The sequence below is a fragment of the Sprattus sprattus genome, assembly GCF_963457725.1.
Source record: "Sprattus sprattus genome assembly, chromosome: 6".
NCBI lineage: Eukaryota > Metazoa > Chordata > Actinopteri > Clupeiformes > Clupeidae > Sprattus > Sprattus sprattus.
Genome location: NC_137925.1, coordinates 25,200,193 through 25,222,021, shown reverse-complemented (window position 1 = coordinate 25,222,021; position 21,829 = coordinate 25,200,193). Strand labels below are relative to the sequence as shown.

The 21,829-nt window shown below is 39.8% G+C and overlaps 2 protein-coding genes across 3 annotated transcripts; one reads left to right on the top strand and one right to left on the bottom strand.

The window, feature by feature from the left end:
• Positions 1–240: 240 nt before the first annotated feature.
• Positions 241–19,012, bottom strand: micu3b (mitochondrial calcium uptake family, member 3b). Of its 2 annotated transcripts, none has more exons than XM_080840633.1 (13): positions 18,750–19,010; positions 15,214–15,364; positions 13,195–13,226; positions 13,007–13,085; positions 9,832–9,879; positions 9,478–9,560; positions 9,295–9,366; positions 5,858–5,949; positions 5,473–5,644; positions 4,228–4,336; positions 3,961–4,118; positions 3,398–3,466; positions 241–841 (listed from the first exon to the last, which is right to left on the bottom strand). In XM_080840633.1, the coding sequence occupies exons 1-12, from the start codon at positions 18,978–18,980 to the stop codon at positions 3,398–3,400; spliced, it is 1,296 nt and encodes a 431-aa protein (XP_080696759.1). In that variant the 5' UTR covers positions 18,981–19,010; the 3' UTR covers positions 241–841. The 2 variants fall into 2 exon arrangements, with proteins under 2 accessions (XP_080696759.1, XP_080696760.1); XM_080840634.1 differs by lacking the exon at positions 241–841 and adding an exon at positions 2,105–2,309 and having other exon boundaries at positions 18,750–19,012.
• Positions 19,013–19,761: 749 nt separating this feature from the next.
• fgf20b (fibroblast growth factor 20b) lies at positions 19,762–20,876 on the top strand (the record flags this gene model as incomplete). Its single annotated transcript, XM_080840648.1, has 3 exons — positions 19,762–20,102; positions 20,383–20,486; positions 20,628–20,876. Exons 1-3 carry the CDS (start codon positions 19,802–19,804, stop codon positions 20,874–20,876), a joined length of 654 nt encoding a protein of 217 aa, XP_080696774.1. The 5' UTR covers positions 19,762–19,801.
• Between the last annotated feature and the right edge of the window lie 953 nt (positions 20,877–21,829).

Here is a 21,829-nt window from a genome sequence, read left to right as displayed (position 1 = left end):
GAGACTACATTACTGCCCCACTACTCTCTCTCTCTCTCTCTCTCTCTCTCTCTCTCTCTCTCTCTCCCTCTCTCTCTCTTTGTCTCTCTCTCGGAGCAGCAGAATTCCCTGTAAGCTGATCTGTACTGTGGGCTGCAGACAGGCTTGGAGAAAGTATGTTAGCAATGTGCTCACTGTATAGGCAGATTAAGTGGCTTAAGTTTGAAGGGAATCAGTCTGAACAACTACACAGGCCAGTAGTAAGTCTTAGATTGAAAGTGGTTTTATTGTTCTGAAGTAAGACATATTTGTGGGAAGCAAAGTAAATAGATAACAGTAACATAATGCACATACACACATAGGTATTTTACCAAGCTACATAGCAGGACCTTCTACATGAATTATTCGTGTTAAATCAAAAACATACACATTTTAAACAAAACAAAGACTTAAACTCGAAATAGTTTGACTGACAAGAGTTAAATAACACACTTTAACCTGTCCTGATAAAAAAACAGTCCAAGACCATTTAGAAATAAAACATGTTAAAGGGATTACTCTTCTAACTGGTGACATGAGAACTTAATGTGTTTAGAACCATCCACCATACACTGATTTTATTTGATAGAAATGGTGTTGTTATCTCTTCCACTGTTCATTTACCCCTAACCTACGCAAAAAGCCCATTTAGTCGGTTCCAGCTGACACGCCTGACAGAAACAGTTACATGGCGCAGTTAAGATTACTGCAAGATGCACTTTACAGTCTTCAACATGAGATCCTCCCTTCAATCGAACCTCCTCCTTAAGGCAGGGAGGCAGAACCCAGATGAAGGAGTCACAGGGCACTGGACACTTCCCAACTGAAAAAACAGACAGTGCAAAGTTTGCATATTGCGTATCACCAGATGGTAATGATTTGAATCGTGGCATTATGAAGCCACAAGTAATTCACCATTCAACTTGCATGTGTATCAGTAACACATCACCACTTGGCTATGAGCTAAATGTTAGTGTGGCCTTTTTCATCTCACAATAGTGTTTTTTTTTTCACAACTGTGTGTGGCTGTAAACAGCTCTGATCCATGCGGGTGTGAAGTGCAGGGTAAGGCTGGTGTCTGGTATCGCTGGATTGTTCGTTAATATTACAGTGTAATTCAATGCTGAGAGAGTGCATGGGCCTGGAACAGCATTCTTGAACATGGAATTCGGTTTGGGTAACCAAACAGGCAGGATAATCAATAAGAGGTCAACAAAAACCTGAAAGATGTATCTATCTTAAAGGTTTTAATGCCTTTTTTATGATATTTAACTGGTAGGTTTTTACCTAAAAAATAGTAATTTAATCTTTATACACTCTAAAAACAAATGCGTTGGCTCAACGCAGAAAATTAACGCAACAGTTTGCATCAATCTTTTTTGAGTTATGACAACTTCTAATGAAATTAAGTTCAACCAAAGATCTAAATTGAGTTGGGGGAATTAGCTTTTCCTCTACAACCAAGGGAATTTTTAAGTACCACTAACTTAATTATTGTTAGCATAAACAAAAGTTTTTAAGTTGATAACTCAAAAAAATTAAGTTGTTCCAACAAGTTTTTCCACATTATTTAAAAGGAGTTTTTAAGCGTTATGTACTTAATTACCATAATCAGGAACACAAGTTTTTAAGTTGGCAACTGTTTAAAAAATTAAGTTGCTCCAATTAGATTTTTTTTCAGTATTTTGTTTTTCGCTTTTTCATGTTTTTGTTCATGTAGCTTTTAAGAAATTATTTAATTCAAGAACAAAATTGTTAGGCAATTAACTTTTTCTATATTAAATTGCAGTTGAGTACTTGAACACTCAATATATAAATCTTGAAAAAACAACAACACAAATGTAAATTGCCCAACAAATTATAAATTCATACATTTGCAATATTGCCTTAAGTAAAGTAGTAAGCATACTCAGTTATGCCATCACAGCAAAGTTATAGGCCTTTGTGTATTTAAAACCACAGTGCCAAACGTGTAAAATGTGTGTTGTTAACTCCAGTTTAAAAATTATTTTGTAAAACATTTGTTAACATTTAGCAAACTTTTACAACTCTCATTAGTGAAGGACCCACTTGCAGACATCACAGCTCAAGTTTCAAAGATTTTAATCAAACTCATAGGCAATGATGCAAAGGGAAAAGGCAGTCTCGTGGTCAACAGGCAGGCATAGGTCAAAAATCCAAGAATCAAAACAGAGTTCATGGCAGAAGTATCCAAAAAAGGAATCCAACAGGCTCAGGTCAAGGAACAGGCAAACGTCAAAAACATATACAGCCAGGATGAACATGAACACCTAACATGAATACAAAAACAGGACTCAAACAGCACAGTTACTAACAGAAAAAGGTGCAATTTTCAAATAATGCTAAAATACAACGATGCAAAGGGAAAAGACATGGCAGAGGTTGCCCATGACCATGGCGTAACCTGTAATGTTTTAGCAACCCTGTTTCTGTAGAGGTTTCAAATGTACACATTTTGCAGCCCCAAACCATTTTGCCCAAGATATGGGCCAACGTTTATGCTAAACTAATGTATGTAGCCTTTTAGACCATGAAAAATGCAAACTTTAGGTTGTATCACAATAGTAACCAAAATCGAAAATCATTTACAATGCAAAAAAAAAAGAAACCCTCTTCCTCTACTACTTTAGTCTCTATCACAGAAATATCAACAATCCAAAGGCTAGGCTACACTTGCTAACAGTTGATGGAATGTTGTAGCTAAACAAAGCTAATGCTAGTCATATTTAGCAGTGAATTTCGGCCATCCAACCCTTTAGTTTAGCATAGCAGTGGATAAGAATGATTAAGTAGAGTTTAATTGTAAATAAAATGAAACTTGCCTTGAAAATGTCCTTTATATTATACCACTTTGTAATAGAACTTTGTTCTGCCTACAGTTCTTCTAACACAGTCTTAACTGTCTGAAGTTGTCCAGGAATTTGAACTGGGTAGAGGAGGAGCCTAGAACTCCTGAACTCAAGGTGGAGAAAAATTAAGTTGTCAAGCCAATTACATTAAGTTACTACAACTTAAATTTAGTTTTAATTCAATGAATGCAGAAATTTGAGTTTGAATTACAAATAATATTAAGTTGATGTAATTACCAACATTATTGAGTCAACACAACTCATTTAAATAATGTTTGCAACTTAAAAGGTTGATCTAAATCGATAAATTAGAATTTTTACCTTGAAACCATGCATTTAATTAAGTAGTGGTAAAAGGTCCCCTGAATTACTTTTTAGAGTGTAGTGGCAAGGATTTACATGCAACAATTAGCAAATGATAAAGCTCCAAATCTTAAAATCAGCCAATGGTGGAATGGCTTTATAATTTCAAGCTCTGAATCTTCGCGTTGTTTGTTTATTTTATTTACCTATTTACTGGAGAGCTCCTTCTTCAAACATGACTTGAATGATGTGAATCGGCGATGGGCTCTGTTGCGCTGTTGCATAAACAACATGGAGATCAAATTAATCAAACTTTATCTTATTTGTTTGTAGCCACAACATAACATAACATTTTAATAAAAAATGATTGTATGGTTGATAAAATGGTTTGGTTGACACTCTGAATACTCAAAATGTGCCCCTCATACTGACCACTAGAGAGCAGCAAAAGTCCTCAAGAAAAGGAAACAAGTCCTTGAGTCTGAACAATTCTTGGTCATAATTTGCTTTTAAAACATATAGATTTAAATATAGGGCAAAAAAGGCTACACTGACATTCAGTATCTCTGATTGTTTTCTACAGGCCTGCTGTCCATAATCAAAACAGATTCTTGCATCATTCAGACCACCATCAACCTGACCAAAACTGAGGCCACGTGATTATTGGTTGTTGGATATGAACGGTTGATTACAGCAGCCAGGCCAGACGATGAAGAGGAGGGTTGAACCAGACACGCTCTACTGGTGACTGAACCACTAAGCTCCTTACCAAAGAACCCCTCTGCCTTCGGTCCTTCATGATGCCAATGAACTCCGTGTAGCTCAGCTTTTCATCATGGTCAACATCAAAGATTTTGAATACTGTGTTCACCAGGTGCTTGCTGAGCTTTAAACCTGTAGCCACATACACAGCTCGGGAGAACTCATCTGCAACACATTATTTGCTGTTAGACAAGTCACTCCTTTGATTAGAATATAACATTCAGTTCTGCATTATTCATATGAAGCCAAAGACACAGAGAAAGGTAGACAGTACCTTGCCCCACTGAACGACCGGCAAAATTGAACATCTGCATGGCAAGTACAAAATCCTCCAAATTGTTGAGAAATTGGAAGAAAGATCTGAACTCTTCAAAGACAATTCCCTGCAAGAAATGAAGAAATAAATAGTAGTATAAATAATAAATAATAAATAATTAGAGCCCAAGGAGATGCAGAACTGAAGAAGTAAGTGAAAATACAGCACTGATATCTGTGGGGGAGGTGTGTCTCTGTGTTCAAATGAGTTGAGTAAAGGTCTCAGCATCCACTCCACCTCCATGCGTGGTGTTGACAGCCAAGCTGAGGGGAGCAATCAGTCATACCAGCACTACATAAAAGATGACTTCCCCAAAAGATGTCTACACCCAGATAATGCTGGCTCTTCGACACAACATATAATCTTTTCCACGCTTACGTTTTGAAATCTTGAGAGTCCATAGGACCTTGAAGACTTCAGACATAACTTGTCAAAGGCTGTGAACATTTCTGTTGGATTTTTCTTTTCTTTTTTCCTCTCTCCCGTGGTATGTACAAATTGAGCTGTCGTCACCTCAGGATTGTAGCTTTCTTGGGAAGAGGTCAACCTGTTTGTTGGCTTTTTTAAAGACCATTAACCTGATACTTGCCCAAACAGAAAACAACAGGAGAGCTGTACCCAAAACATCACATAGCCAGCAAATTATTCCAGCAGGGCCTCCATTGGATTGCACTCATCCATTTCCAGGTAATAGACTCTTCTTTGGCTCAATGACCTCTAAACAATTAGCAGCGACTCTCCGCCAAATGAAGTATTGAGTTAAATGTGATGCTTTGTTTGTGAGGTGAAAAGCTGTGAAATTGTCTTTGCTCACTTTATTATCAATGCTGTTTCACTGACAACCCTTAACAGACTGAGAAGTTTATGACCCCCTAATGTGTGGAAGAAGTGTTTATGAGGGGGGGAAAAAACTGCTTCTGCTTGCTAAACATTCTACTTCACGACTCTACTAAGTGGAAATTGGCGGCACACTGTGAGGCAAATGTTAGCAGTACCGCAGCAAAACAGCACATCCTCATAAAAAAATATGCTGAACAGAAAAGAAATATTACCACTCATCCTACACTCCAATATCTAGCACATGTAAGATATCTTGGTATCAATTTATATACTCTATCAACCCCAAACCACAAGGCCTATTTTATCTATGGAGCGAGCCAACCTGTAAATGGCAAAAACACAGCTCTTGTACAGGCAAATGACCTTGTCGTCAGGAAAATTCTGTTGCACATTCTCCATGTAGCTGCTGTGATTATCCAGGATGGTATACCGCAGTAGGACCTGGGCGAAGTCCTCAACGCTGATGGTGGGCAAGCCTTTGGAGTAGCTGAGGAACTCGATCTCAAGCACCTCTGTCTGCAGGTTGTCCATGAAGCTGCAGAGAGAGGGAATGACATGAGCGGCACCAACAGGGGAAACCAACAGGAGCCCAGGGGGAGTCCCAGAACAATCACTCAGCTTTTCACGGTTATAGTGATACAGACACAGGGATACTAGGCAGCTTGCAAATGCAATTGAAAGCTTGAGGTTAGTGGCTCTTTGAACTCAACAAACCCAAATGGAGTCTTGTGCAATGCAGCAAACCTACCTGTAGAAATTATCAAAGCTTAGCTCGCCTTTTCCATCCTCTCCAAAGAAATGCACCAGCAGTGTTGTGTTGGTCATCTTCTCTTCCACAAGCTGTGCAAATAATATATCAAATGCTGTTAAGGAAACTGAACGTACATACAGCAATGAGTATCCATTTTCACAACTTACACGCGTAACCTTTAAAAACAACATGAATGTTCAATACTGAACAAACCCAGAGAAGCACTATGTAGCAACAACATTTCCCCTCGTCCAGTCCCCAACTCTTTGTCTTTCAAAGAGATCTCTCCTTGTGTTAAAGAAATGTTGTAAAATCTGTGTTTTGACGGCAGTTCTCAATATTGTTTCACATAACCATTAAAAGTTGGCCATAAAATTTCATGTTTTTTTTACAACTTCACAAGTTAATGTGTAATCAGCTACATTAAAGCAAGACAGCGTACGCTTTGACCCAGGAGTTTCCCATGCCCCGACTTCTCTCTTCACCAAACGTAAGTCACGACTATTACAATGGATAGGAGACTTACTTTAGGAAAAGGTGCATTTGAACTCTTGGGGGGAATTTAATCACAATATACAGTTGCTGAGTAATTTCTTCTTTTATGTCTTTTAAAATATCTGACTGAGCACACACATGGTTTTCATGTGTTTATACACCTTCAGTGAATGTAAAAACACACCGCAAGACATTTTTACCTAGTTAAAACCTTATCGTTTCTAAACAGAGACCAACTAGAGCTAATACAATAGCAGAAAGAAAGGAAACGACTACCAGAATTTTCTTCACTGCTTGCCAACCTTCATGGAGACAGTTTTTTAAGGAGTCAAGGAAGCCTGTTATGAATTGTCGAGCTCAGTGTTGTTGACGACAGGAGGAAGAAAAGAAAAAACAATCAACACTGACAGTCAGTCCAAGGAATGATGAAACATTCCAAGAATGATAACTACCTAACTGTGAGACACGAGGACATGAAAGGCCTCCTCAAGATGAGTCGCGTAGCCCTCGCCTTTGTGGCATGGAATGCGGAGAGGACAAGCCAGCTGCGTGTGCCAGGAAATCACAATCCGGGATTAAGAGAGGTATGAGGGAGTGCGAGGAACATGCATGTTTTACTTGGGTACAGGCTCCTCCTGAAAATACAGCTTATTAAGCTCCGGGCCAATGCAGACAGCGTTGTGCACAAAGACTGATTTTTCACCCATGGGTAGCAAAAGTGCAGATCAATGCTAGACTGGATGTGGAGTAAACTGAAGGCTACGAATAGAAAGCAAGAAACCCAATGGGAGGAGATGAGGAAGGTATTTAAGAGCTGGGACACCAGAAGTCAGAAAAGTGGCATGGCCCTGGCCACTAAAATGATTGTTTTTGTGTATAATCAAACTCTGGGTTTATGTTGGGTTTTTATCTGCATAGCTGTGCCATGTCTGAACAATGCACAGACTCTCTTTTCCACTATTACAGACCCATAAAGACAATTGCCTCATTCCATTAATTATGGTTGGAGAATAAAATAAGAGAATATTATTCAGTCTACTGTTGTCATGCACAAATAATACAATTTGGATACAATGGATTTTACAGAAAAAAAAAACGTTCTGTTAACTTTGTATCGCTACTGTGCCCTCGTGAACACTAAAACTTTGCATGCAGCCAACTCTCTAAACCACACCCCCAAAAAAACAGACAGTGTTTATGGTTCTTTTTTTTAAGTCGGAATATTTTTACCCAATTTAATTTTGGAAACTGTCATGTTCCAACATCACCACACTCAAAAGCAACAGCAGTTAGCACAGGATGACTGCACCATTTTATACTATTCATCCATCCGAGTGGGTAGAGCCAAAAGCCCACAGCACTTCCTAGAGATCCACTAAACAAGATTTATGGCTCGATACTACACTTAATTAAGGGGAACTACATTCCTGTTTTGTCTCTGTATTTTAATGACTGTATTTAATCACTGCCATGTACAGAACAATTCATGATGTACTGTATATGCCCTGTATGATTGAGAACAAATATCTGAACGTCTGGTTTATCTTTGCTTAACTAAAATGCCTTAAAGAAGTAAAGGGGGAATCTTCCAGAAAGTCTAACTCTGAGTGAAAAAGGGGGGGGGGGGGGGGGTCATCATGCTTTTGGACAGAAAAAAAGAGTCACTTCTCTGACTGAAGACGAGCTTATTCCACTCAGACTGGCAGGCCGCTCACCTTAGCCGGTCCATCACAAAAGGTAACTCAAGCCCAAATACCACTTTTCAAGTAACTGTAAAAATAAAACATGGGGGTCCTGGAGGAATTCTGTCATTCTTCAGGTGAGGGCCCTTTAAATAAATAAAAAAAAAAAAGCATGTTTCTGAAACCGTGCCTCAGAGGCAGTCAAGTAACATAAATCATCTGTTGCACTTTTCGGGCCGTGCTTCCTCTCTCTCACACACAATGGGGGATGTGTCTCAGGCCCCTGTGACAGCCCCATTACAGCCACATTGTGCTCCCTCTCCGATCAGGAGACCAGGCATGCATGAGGGTGTGGCTCTTACACTCTCCCCAAATCCCACTGCCTGCTTTTTCTTTCAGTGCAAAGGATGACTCTCTCTCTCGCTTCCCTTCACTGTTAGCAGCCAACCTTATCTGGCTTTTGGGGGGGGGGGGGGCTGTAAGTGCAGCTCACTCACATGATGTGGAGAATGGGGAATGGTGGGATTCAGAACATTATAGTAGTCATTTTCACAGCCTGTGGCATCCCTTAAGTCTAGTCTATCCTCTCTCACACTCACTGTAATCTCTAGATTACCCTTGAATTTAACACTTAGACAGACCGACACACACACACACACAAACACACACACACACACACACACACACACACACACACACACACACACACACACACACACACACACACATATTTGCAATACAGGTATATTTGCACTTTTAGATTGCTGGTACATATTGTGATGTGATCTAGGTATATACACTTTTACAGACTCTGTTTCAGATACTAACAGCAACAATGAGGTGGATGATATCCTGTTATGACATGCAAAGCAACCACTGACTTCTCAGTAGTGAGTCAAATGCAACTTAACCACATGCCTTGTCTTGTAGCCTGTGCAAACATTAGATAAAAATATCCATCACGCCAACTTATCTAACAATACTGTGACTGTACTTACTTGATGCCCCTCTGATTTAGCCATTCACATAAATACACCGCACCAAAAAGAAAAATTAAATAGATTAAAAAAACACACGTCTTTAAAAGCAGACGTAAAATCTAGCCGTGGGTTTAATTGTAATCGGGCCAGAAGACATCATGGAAAACACGTGATGAAAAGAAAATATTATGGTCAATTACAAGGCAGCGACAAGCAACAAAACACTGTGAGTTGGATTTGATATAAGATGAGAGGAACAATTATATAATGGCCTTACTAGCTGTGCAGGTTTCTCAGACTCCTCTCTTCTTTCCTTTTTGTCAGTTTTCTTCCGGAAAATATCCTCAAGCTGGCAAGGAAGAGCGATAGAGCACATCATGAAGATCTAATACTCCATATCCAATATTCCAAACTCACGGAATAATGTACTAAGAGTGATTTAGGTAGATAATGCACCTACCACCAAAAATTCTTTTATGTCCACAAGTTCATTTCCATCAGCATCAAACATATTGAAGGCTATTTTGAAGCCAGAGTGGGGTTCTGAAAAGGTGAAGTTGAAACGTGCTTGATGGTAAAAATCATTGACTTTAAACCCATTACATGACTATGATAACATGAGTGAGCAAGCAATAGGAATAGGAATAGACTTCATACATCTTTATACAATTATATTTCAGCAGTAATGTGTTATAATTCGACACTGGAACAATATGGGGAAAGATATATGCTTTAGGCAGACTAGATCTCATAAATTCAGACCAACGTTGGCTATAACAGGACATAAAAAGATGCTTTGATGAAAAGCACTTACTTGTTAAAATGCAAAGTAGAAAGAGATACTCTGTGTACGTGATGATGCCTGAAGAAAAGAAAACACAATGTGTCAATGTTTGGTTTGGAGAACTGGCTTAAAAATGTTTACACATCCCCAAAGAAACCCCCTTGAAATGAATCAAATTACCAGGTAGTATCTCTGGGAACAGCCCACACCCCTAAGCACATAATGCTTTCATCCGTATTGATAAGATCTAAGAAGGTGCCTCTTGATTCATGCTTGGTGTTCTCTTCACACAAACAAGAAACTTTACAACATGAGTGACCAAGGCGGACGCAAACCCAAACAAAATTAAAGCCGGCTGCCAGCTCCTGAGTTGCCTCTCGTGTTTGTTTAGCTAGGTGTAAAACATTCTTCAGTGATCGGACACTGATTGAAGATGCATGATGTGGTTTTGGGTCCTGTCTTTTGGGGGCCTTCAGCTCTTTTTGTTGTTTGAAGAGGGAGGCCGACGACCAAACTGTCAGGCCTGGTTGGGTAGTCTTAGGCAAGCTGTCTTGCTGTCACTGAAAGCATTCCCCAGCTATTGTTTGCTCGAGATGATAGTGACTTGAGCTCAGATAGTTCTGGGTGACTGCTCTGAGTGTTATGGGAAAAGGGCTCTGGTATGGTGGCCTCTGCGCAGAGGGGATAGAGGGGAACCTGTGGACACCTTAGTGCAAATTATGCTACAACAAAATGTTGGACATCCAAAGACAGTTGTAGGATAGCAAGTGGTAGTTCATCATCTGAAATACCTTTTTGAAGATGGGTAAACATAATCTATCTATAAATCCAGGAATCTGTGTGTGTGTGTGTGTCAGTCTGTCTAGGGCGTATCTCCCTGACGGTAGTTACGTTAGTTATGAGATTTCGCATGTAGCTTACGCATGTCATGAACCTGTGCATCCTTGATTTTGAAGATTTTTGAATTCATAGTTCGCGAGATATTTGTATTTTACCGTTTGCGGTAGGCACTATGGGCGGACCAGCGCGACGTGAATGATGTCATAGTCATAGAACAGTCGTTGTCATAGATGTTACCCCAGCTGATGCGTATGGGCCTGGCATGTAACCAACTCTCATTACCATGTTAAGTAGTATATTGTAGTTTGATGTATTTGTATAAGAGTTAGCTTTCTATTCAACGTTGCTGGTTAGCCTAGACCAGTGACCACGCGTTCATGCATCTACTGACGCAATGAGAGCGGTTTTCAGATGTGTCCCGATGTATCTGTTGTAATTCGTGTGTACTTTGTTTTCTCATTATTGTAATATTATAAACCTCAGTCTGCATTTACCCTGGCTGGGAGAGGCTGTCATTCGGAAGATCGCCGTTGCTCTGTGTTCATTAAACCTGTCAGAGTGTATGAATAAACGGCTAGGTGCCAATCAAAATCACAACGCAAGAGTGGGGTACTACACCACTACAAATGGTAGCTTATATTGATAAGCCTCGGAGGCTTTCAGAATGTACATTGCTTTCCCATCAGTTGCTATGGAGTCCACGAAATACGCGCAATTCTCGCTGTAAGTTGGGCCACGTCGTCATGTTATCCTCCCAGTTCTGCACTGAACAACAGCTACACCTACATCTGCTAACACTACAGAATGCATAATTCCTACGGGCACTGCACTAGTAATAATAATTCATTTCATTTATAGCGCACTCTACATTCAGATGAATCTAGGGGTGCACATGACCTGCTTGCCCATCACATACCTAAAATTGTGGTATTGAAAATAAGGTGTCATGAAGTTATTCGTTGTGGTATAGTCAAGATCAACATTTGTGTTATCAGGCATATTGGCTGTAAGTTCCTTGGTATATCATCATCAGTTGTGTGACTAAAGCATGATTTATTTAATTCTTTCATAAACCTTTCTGAAGGCAACAGATGGATCTCGTTCCAATCCTGACGCTGAAGCGCATATTCAGACAAATATACAAACAGTTCAGGGGAGACTGCTTGTGAAGGACTGACCCTGACAGAGTCGTAATCCAATACTATAATACATATGTTCATAGTGTGTTAGGGTTCCGGGAGGTCTGCCAAATGGACAAGTCTCAACACTGAACAGTTCAAAGAGTTTGCTCATCTTCAAAAGAAAAGCTTTCCCCATCACTCTTTACTTAGGGTCCAGCTTATAACAGTCAACTTATAAAAGCCAAACACTAGCACTACAACATACACTAATTTCAGCTGACATATACTGGACTATTCACCACAATTTTTTACACAAAATGACAAGTATCTAAGACAGACTATACCTCCTGTAAGAAATGAATATTACTCAAATGCACGCATGGCATCCAGAGGCTAAGTCCGTGCACATGGTATCTGGGATTGCCCGAGAGCAAAGTAACAGCATGGCTAGATCGATCCAAAGATAAGATTAGATTTATAACTTGATCTTGAGTCCTTGTTTTTCCTGATTCAATCACAATGATTGAACCGAGGCACTGTCCCACATGCAGCTTCTGACTTAAAGACATTTATCAATAATATAACCTTACAGACCTAGTGGTGAATTGCCACAAACAATTGAATCTGTTATGAATAAGAAAAGTAGTACTATCTTCCTAATCTAGGTAATTTAATGCTGAGCACTGAACATTTTATACCAATATTACCAATATACCATCCTGGTATAGGTTTGATTTAACTTTAAAAGACTGACATCGTTATAAAAGTGAAGGATAGTTATGAAATTTCGGTAACTTCATTTAAACCATAAAACATAAACTCATTCATACATTTTGATGAAGTATTCATAATGCATCATAGCATTATCTATGTCATAGCATAGCTGACATATATAACCATTTATGAATAGACATGACGGCACTCATAAAGTGTATTAACTTGTAGTATAAGCCCTACGCAGCTATTATGATGAAAGCTTGTATAGAGTCACATATGGCTCCCTTTGGTGAGTAAACATTGACATTTACTACATGAAGCTTTATGTAACACATTCTGATACTTCAAGCTGTAAGGGCTTGTACTATAACATTGTAACGCTTTATCAATACAGTCATTACTATGCATAAATAGTTATATAGACTTATGTCAATCATTCTAAGACATTATGAATACTTTATAACCCTTTATGAATGTGTTTATAATGCTTAATGGATAGTGGGTTTAAGTTAGGTTTTGAGCCTTACCTTTGTCTTGAAAGCTTCTGAAAAGTGTGGAGGATCCCTTTCCAACAGGTGGTGTGTCTGACAGCACCTGCTCCAAATACTTAAGAACGAGAGAAAAAATGCTTTAAAGCATTCCATGTGGCTGAGCTGTAAAAATGTTTAATGATATATTTGAAATATACATGATACATCTGATGGATACAGCACACCTGTCTTGAAAAGGATTTCCACTTTTTCTTGTCTGGGGGAAAAGATACGTGTAAAAACACTCATAAAAAAATCATTTATATTCAACTTTTCATTTCAAACATGAAGAACATTTACTGCAACACTTGATGTTATAGTATCAAATGGAAGTGTCACAGCAGACATGTGCTGTGATCTGCCATGTGCATGTGACATCAAGAAACCAAAACAGTCTGAAGGGTAAAAAAGTGCTCAGTGCTACACAGAATCAGGAACCATGTCATGTAAACACTGTGGCTGAGGATGAGCTGGGGCTGACGTGAGGAGAAGATGTTGTAAAGTAATTGGCCTGGTATTTCCGATGCCCCTATCTGAGCAGAGTGATGATAACGAGGACAATGACCCCTCTTCTGTCACATTAGACTCTGATACCAAATGTGCGTGTTTCTATTTTCATTCTTGACATTTCTTATCACATGAAGACTTCATCTCTGTGGGTACACGATATAAATGACACCTATGTGGCTGGAATAATGCTGTGGAGGTTAATGTGGGGTCAGTAGATTTGCGATTACCATTGGGATTTATGTACCACTCATTTTGCTATAACTATTAGTTGGTAGATGAAGATCCAGTATGTGAAATAGAAAACCCATGCATTTATATGATTGTAAATATGGATTCTTTACTATTTCATAATATTGTTTCTTAACTCTACTATTCTTTCAGCTATCACATTTGTGAATATACGTACTTAACATAATGCCAGTTTCTATTATACTGGGCATCCATTACTTCTTAGTGGTTAAATGCTAAAGACATGTTTTAGAGGGCTAACTGAAGAATGCCTTCTAACCTATTTGAGATATGCTCAAAAAAGCAGATCTTTACGTATACATATGGCTTCTGTAGCAAGTTCTTCAATAAGCCTCTACATCCAATCAGAAGCTAAGACAGGCTCAAAATCAGAGCTTGGGCCTTCAGGATGTAATTGAAACATTAGAACAGGATGATGGGGTGAGAAGAAAAGAGAAGAGAAGAGAAGAGAAGAGAAGAGAAGAGAAGAGAAGAGAAGAGAAGAGAAGAGAAGAGAAGAGAACAGAACAGAACAGAACAGAACAGAACAGAACAGAGAACAGAAGAGAAGATGTATGCCTAGTGTTGCTTTAAAGATTCTGGAAATGAACATATCGGTGCAAAAAAAAAGGTACGCAAATAAATGCACTACAAGTGAATGGCTAAACCATTTTCTCACTGTTTACATAATGGACCTCAATTATGTGTAACAGCCTTTGTTCAGACTTTTCCAAACATCTACAGTTATGAGCACACAACATAACATACTTTACAGCCACAGCATAAAACCATAAATGCCATTATCCCATTTCGTCACACCATTTCCCATTAAAAATAATGTGTTGGGAGGGGAGGTGCAGTGAGTGCACTTTGTATTAGTGTGCTTTTTAACATTCCAGGAAATCCAAGTCTTCATGCCAACTCAAAGGTGGATACGCACTCACGCTCAGAAGACAAACTTGGTGTAAGAAATGAACCAGGTATGTCAGTAATCTATTTAATACACCTGTTTTAGCGGGCACTCCTCTAAAGTGTTTTATATATTCAGCTTTAATTGTAGTGTTTTTGTCGTGACACGTGTCCCTGTAGAAAGAGAAACACCTCTCTTTGACTCTTCAAAGATAGTGTACTAAAGGTGACGAGTCCTGTTGTGTTGTGTGTCCTCAGGCTGAGGCCATATGCTGCTAGTTTTATGGCTATCATGGAACACTGGCTCTTCCGGTAAATTTGCTTCAAAAGACTCTGTGTCTGTGGTTGTCACCAACACTAACCGTAACACCTCACTGCATTTCTGTAGACGGGGGGAGTACAGATGAGGTCATGAAATCAACGCTAAGACAATTTTTTATTCTAACTGAAAACTAAAAAAATAGCTATAGAAACATGGGAATAAAACCGGCGCTTGTGTTAGTCTAGAGGAGCCCATAAACTCTGAAGGGGTGGTGTGCCTCTCAGGTGCTGCTTACTCTTGGGGGGGTCGGTCGAGACCGACTCGAGGAAGTTGAGGGGGGTCATATAAAGCTGCCCCTCACACTCCACCGAGCTGAACAGGCGGAACCTCTCCTCGCGGGCTGATATGTGCTCCTCCTCATCCTCATCCGCATCAACTCTCTTCGGCTACAACACATGAACATACAACATACAGGGCCAAAATCAGTGAGCATCATTCTGACAAGCCGATAGGTAATACTAAACAGTGAAGGAAATATTTAATTATTTAAAATGAGTCCCTACATGTTGCATTTCCATAAAGCATTATTTTTCAGAGGATATCACCATAATACATATAATGTGGACTTATTGCTAAGTATTCTTCCTGTAAGTGTATTTATTATATGGCAACGACAGTACGAGCATTCTGATTGGCTAATGGGTAGTCATGCCAGCCGCGCATTGACGTTTTAGCCGGTCTGCGGTCTGATAAGTATTCTTATTGCACACCCCATCAATCTTAAAAATGAGTGATACCATGTACCAAGTACTAAACATTACATCCTTAAAAATTAGCGATATATCAACAGCCATGAGCATGTATTGAAAGAATCAGGACTCCTATTATGAAATTATCTGAGAACAGGAAACCAGTTGAATGTCGTGATCAAGAATTCGCGAACATTTTGATATCGGGTAATACTTTATAGGACTTCAGAAGCAGCGAAAATGTGTTATTGAAAGTGATGATGAAGACTTGACTACTATAGTTTGAAAACCTTGTGTTTAACTGTAAATTAAAGCCATTTAAGCTGAGCCCTGATGTCCGTTTTCTATTGATCATTGTAACTTGAAGTTAGCAAGTCATTGTTTGCTAGGCAACACCTGAAACACTGTGTCGTGAGAAGACTTGAGAGCTGAACTAAACGACATGATTTCTATTTACAATTACCATTTATTTTCAAAATGAAAAGAGCTTAAATGTCATATAATAAAAAACAATTTAATAACCTCGACCGTTCGGTCATGCAGGTAAATATCAGACTTCGGCCCCGCAGCATCAACCTCGCTATTGCTCGGTCGATACCTTACGGCCTCTGTCTGATATTTACCTGCATGACCTCACTCTCGGCCAGTAAGTAGTTAGTACAGGAACTGACCCAACACCGTATTGACTGATAAGTGTCGTTGAAACATTGTAAACCACCCCACTTTTCTCTTTTCTCCCCATCTGAACAATGCAACTATCTGTGTGTCCTTTGGGCTCTCAGCGTGATTTGGACTCAAACCCATCATCACACCAGTAGCCTGTAGCCTGTTCTGTCCAGAAATGTAACAGTGGTAGCCTGTTGCTGCACACAACCCTTCTCAACCAACGATAAGCATCAGTGCAGTACCACAAGGGTGTAGTTTGAAAAAAAAGTAATAATTCATACAATAAATCTGTCAACATGAAATGAATGTTCCTCATTATTCCTGATACCAGAGTATGTAATGTCATGCTATGTACTATGTGTTTAAACCAATCCAATAGAAAAAATGAGCACTAATTCAGTCAGTATATTTTCTTCTCTACAATACCCATCCTTTCAGAACATGTACATATTTTAGAGCAAATGGCTAATAAACACTAAATATTAACCATTACCAAATAAAACTCATAAGGATAAATGATACCCATCTCCAGCTGAGCTATAAGTTAAGTCTCATGTTTTGGCATTTTACATAAATTACTTGAATATTCACCTTCAAAGATGACTGACAGACACACTGGCCATCTATGAAAAACAGAAATATCAGACAGTACACTAAGTGTGGTGCTAATTTATCCGCCACTGCTTCATGGCACTGTGCCAGGCCCACTGGGCACCAAGCAAACACCCTGAGAATGTGTGGTGCGGCTAATTATTACCCTGATCAAATGTCAGCGTCCCTGCCAAGCCAGCGTGTCCTGTTACCTCAGCCCTGAATTCCACCATCTCAATCCACAAGTCAAGGTTATGTCCAATTCTTCCCCCCGGCCTACACCAGCCACCCCCACCCCCACCCCTCCAAGATAAGAGTGGCAAGACAAAAGAGAACACAGTGTAAGCGAGGCTGCAAACTAGACCACGTCAATTCTATGGTTTAGTGGTCCAACAATCTGATGAAAGCGTTTCAACACGACCCACAGATCATTATTCAACAAATCTGTCATAAAAGCCTTATACCTGGACTATGACTGTGTCTCTTAGTTTTCTTTCTTCTTTGAGTGGTGCCAGCAAGTATCCGATTCATAGACTAATTGGATTCCCAAGGAACATGTAAAAGTATAGAAATTTGTGTATTGTATGATATGTCTATGTTACACTAGATATCACATGGTATTTATGGAATGATAGCCTGTTGAAAATCCCCATGTGCTAGTAATAGCCAAATACTTTTGCAGAAAACCCTGTGGATAATCCAAAATATCAAGCATTTTTTTAAAAGCATGTAAAAAATGTAAGGTCCAAGGTCTTATATCATCAGCTGCTCAGCCTCTAAAATAGAATGAGCAGCAGGTTGAGGAACTACCACAACAGAAAATGGTCTTCCCAGAGCAATTCAATAGTAACAGAACTGAATTAAGATGACCTAATCAAACTGGTAAACAATGGTTAATTTACGTGCGGCACAGACTGAAGCACCAATATAGGTGTGTCATCCTTATCAATTACTTTATTTACAACATCCGATTTTTTTTTTAATTGACCATAGTCAATGTTGTTATCCTGTTTATTTTCCTGCGTGTGCAGGTTGTGTCAAAGGCAACTGTCAATCAAAGCACCACAGCATAGAGGTCTGTAACTTTTTCTAGGCCATATTTTGTAGTCATACTGATCCATTTGTGGTGAAGAAATCACAATATACTGTAAGACTATCATGATGAGCCAATTGTGAATGTATACATTTTATATACATTTAAATTCATTAATTTTGTGCTCGTGCTCATGAGAGGTCACAATGAAAATCGGTTTAGTTAAGATTGTTTGTTTATCAAAGATTGCTCTACGGCTCAATGTGGAGTTTCTTTAATTTAGTAAACTCGCTCGAACTTAATCTGTCATACTGACTATTTCATTTTCATACCACCTACAGGCATGTTTTAACTATGGAGGAAATATATTTCTATATTTGCCACTGCTGAGCCGACACCTGACCGTCGTCTTGGCTGGCCGCAGGCCGACCCTGCGTGATCAACAACATCGTCCATCACAGACCCTGATGCGTGCGTAACAGGTGGTGAGGCGTCTGCCGTGGACCGATGACTGCGCAATATGCAGAACCACAGAGGGACAATTTGGACAACAGAACACAATTATTTTTGAGGACGCAAGATATTCAAGTTGTGGGCCTACATGAAAATACAACCAAAAGGAAGCCGGTGTTATTTATAATACGGAGAAACCATGTCTAACTGATACAAATAACAATACTACATGAACACATGAAATCATTGCTACGTGAGAATCAGCTGCTATAAAAACACAGGTGTGTTTCAACACACAGTTAATTAGGGTTAGTGTCAGCATGCACACAGTTGGCGTACCTTTTCTTTGGCAGCTACTGTTTGCAGCAGGGGAGCCAAAGCCTGGCCACTACAAAGTGTCCTGCCATGTCCAGCATGGTCATAACAGTAGTAAGCTACAGCGCCCCCAAGACCAAAGCATAATCCCGTTTCAAATACACCTGTTTTCGTCTTTTTGCAGCGTTGGAACCGGTGGGTGACATAAATTGCACAGTTCCTGAGTACAAGACCGAGTCTACGCAATGTAGCCATCGCAGCGCTAGGGTTATTTATGCTCACACCTCGCGAGAAGTACACTTCAGGTCAGTTTCAAACGACTACATAAGCGGGAATAGAGCGCTGGTTAACTCCACTGATAATTAACGGCAATTGTAGCTCATCTAATATGTCCAAAGAAACTGCAATAAATAACACATTTACACTATGTAACAGTTTGGTTGTCTTATGTTCCCATGGCTATGTTGCTGGTTATAGACCACAGATAATCTCTTTCTCTCTCTCTCCCTCTCCCTCTCTCTCATAGATTCTGAGGGGAAATCTCACACAGGAAAGGTTTAAATTTACGGGACCGCCCACAGTAAGCCATTGCTTGCATTATGCACCTGCCTCACGTTTCAAGCATTCGGTGTGTGAGGCATTCACAGTGATTATTCTGCCGCACTGGTACCTGTGTTATTGTGCTCTGTGAAGACTGAGGATATATCCAATATTGCGCACGTCGTGGAGCGTCTTATATGTGTCTACTTCACAAACTTATATAAAAGTGTTAAATGCTGGGAATAACTATTTGATACATTCTGAAGAATATACTCGTAACGAAAGGAATAAGGAGCGCAGAGAAGCAACTGAATAGAAGCATGCCTTCACAAAATCAGCCGACGTTTTGGAGAAGACCAGAGTAAACGCTTTCCTAAGAACCTCCTGTCTTACGAGACAGTTGTGAATGTCAGTTATACTGTACGCGTGGTCTAAACAGCCAGTGCCAAGTACTGGACATCGCTGAAATCATGCAATAAACGGCAATAATCTTGCACGAGACATTCTCTCTGTATTTCAACCCCAAACTTCACCTGATGTTGCTGCGTAGGTTGTTTGTGATGGCAACTATCGGAGAAGTCGGAGCGCTTTTACAAACAATGGATGCTTTTGGTCATGTTGGGTCACACTTCCACGTAACATCTCTTGGAGACAGTATTGGCCCTTTGAACGATCACTCAGTACCCGCGGAGAGACTATCACGCAGCACCACGGCGGACTTAGCCCATTTAAAAGGAATTCATCGCAGACGGCAGTTGTACTGCAGAACTGGATTTAACCTTGAAATACTTCCAGATGGCACCGTCCAGGGCACAAGAAGAGACCACAGTCGATTTGGTAATCCCCCTTATATTTACTGTTTCAGATATGATTATGTAATTTGTATGCCCTGTAATGCACCTTACTAATGCATTATGTTATAGGACTTCATTATCATATAAAGGGAACAAATTCATCATAGGTCCATGAAGTACGATGTGCATAGTTATTAAAACAATTACATCTGGAAAACATCTGTATGCTTCAGATATCTCTTGAGACAAACTCTTCTCTAATGAGAGAGCTGGGTAGGGTTTAGATTTCATCTGAAGAACCTGGTTGTTTTGTTATTCTCCAGGTATTTTGGAATTCATAAGCCTTGCAGTTGGATTAATAAGCATCAAAGGAGTGGACACTGGACTCTATCTTGGGATGAATGACAAAGGAGAACTTTTTGGCTCTGTGAGTACTGTCATAGTTATGTATGTGAATATAAATGCCATATTAAGGTTTATTTTGAATGTATTGATTTATATAATGAACTCATGAGTAAAATGGTTATAATTTTTTTATTTAATTTCAATGATTTATTTTCATCCTTAGGTGGCACTCACAAAGGAGTGTATCTTCAAGGAAGCCTTTGAGGAGAACTGGTATAATACATATGCCTCCTTTGAGTACAAGCACAATGGAGAGAAGGGGGCAGCCTACTTTGTGGCACTGAACAAGGATGGGACACCACGAGATGGGACTAAGTCTAGGCGGCACCAGAAGTTCACACACTTTCTGCCCAGGTCAGTGGACCCTGACAAAGTGCCAGTACTTCACAAGGACAATGTAGGACAAAGCTGAGTTCCCATTAAAGCGGAACTGATGAGGTGCGGAATCGCTCTTGTCCCCATTTCGTCTTTGGAGACAAGGGATGGAAGTGAACGAACCGCTGGCTCAAACGTGGCCACGACAGCGAACATGAAAGAAGAATTGGTCAGTGGGCTCCTGCTGGAACGCACCGGCCGCTCTCTGGGGTTACCTGTCTGGGGTTACCTTTTCAAGACTCTCTGCCTGCACACCTGGAGCCATTGGGGCCTTTTTGGTCTCACTAGCTAACGCCCCACACCACCTGAGGAGAGGAGGGCGAGGGAAGGAGGCTAAAGGTGTGTGATGGGATTCCAACGCTGATCTGCAGAGAAGGACTCTCCAGTGACGTGTCCAGTCCCATTAGCTGTGTTTCCTCTAACAGAGAAGCAAAGCCAGCTGGGAGACAGTGTCCAATATAACATAAAAACTGAGTGCCACAGTGCATTGCTTGAGAGACGTTGTGTAGAGAACTGTGAAGGTATCCTGCTTCTTGAAGTCTTCTAAATGTAAAGTATAGAGGCGGGATTGTCGAGTGTCATGTCAGTGTGGTTTATTTATGCATTTTTTTTCAGTACATGTATTTATTTGAAATATTTATTTATTGAAGAATATATTTTTACACATAACTATAACTAGACCAAACAATTAGGAATTGTATCAAAATAGTGTCTCAAACAATTCTTTTCATCTGACCAAAGAAAATACTTTGTTTGTGGTCTTATAATACTGTATTGTCTAGAGTAAGTCACATTGTGATTTTCTTTGATTGATCTGAATAATATCTCTCGCTGCTATGATTTCCACCATTTGTCTTGCTGCCAGTCCAAACATGGCATGCAACACAGTGCATATTCTGTGGGGCAATTAAACATATTTGAAAGGGATTTGTCTTCTCATACAAACGCTCTGTGACCACATTCCACTGTACTCCTACAATAGAACCATAG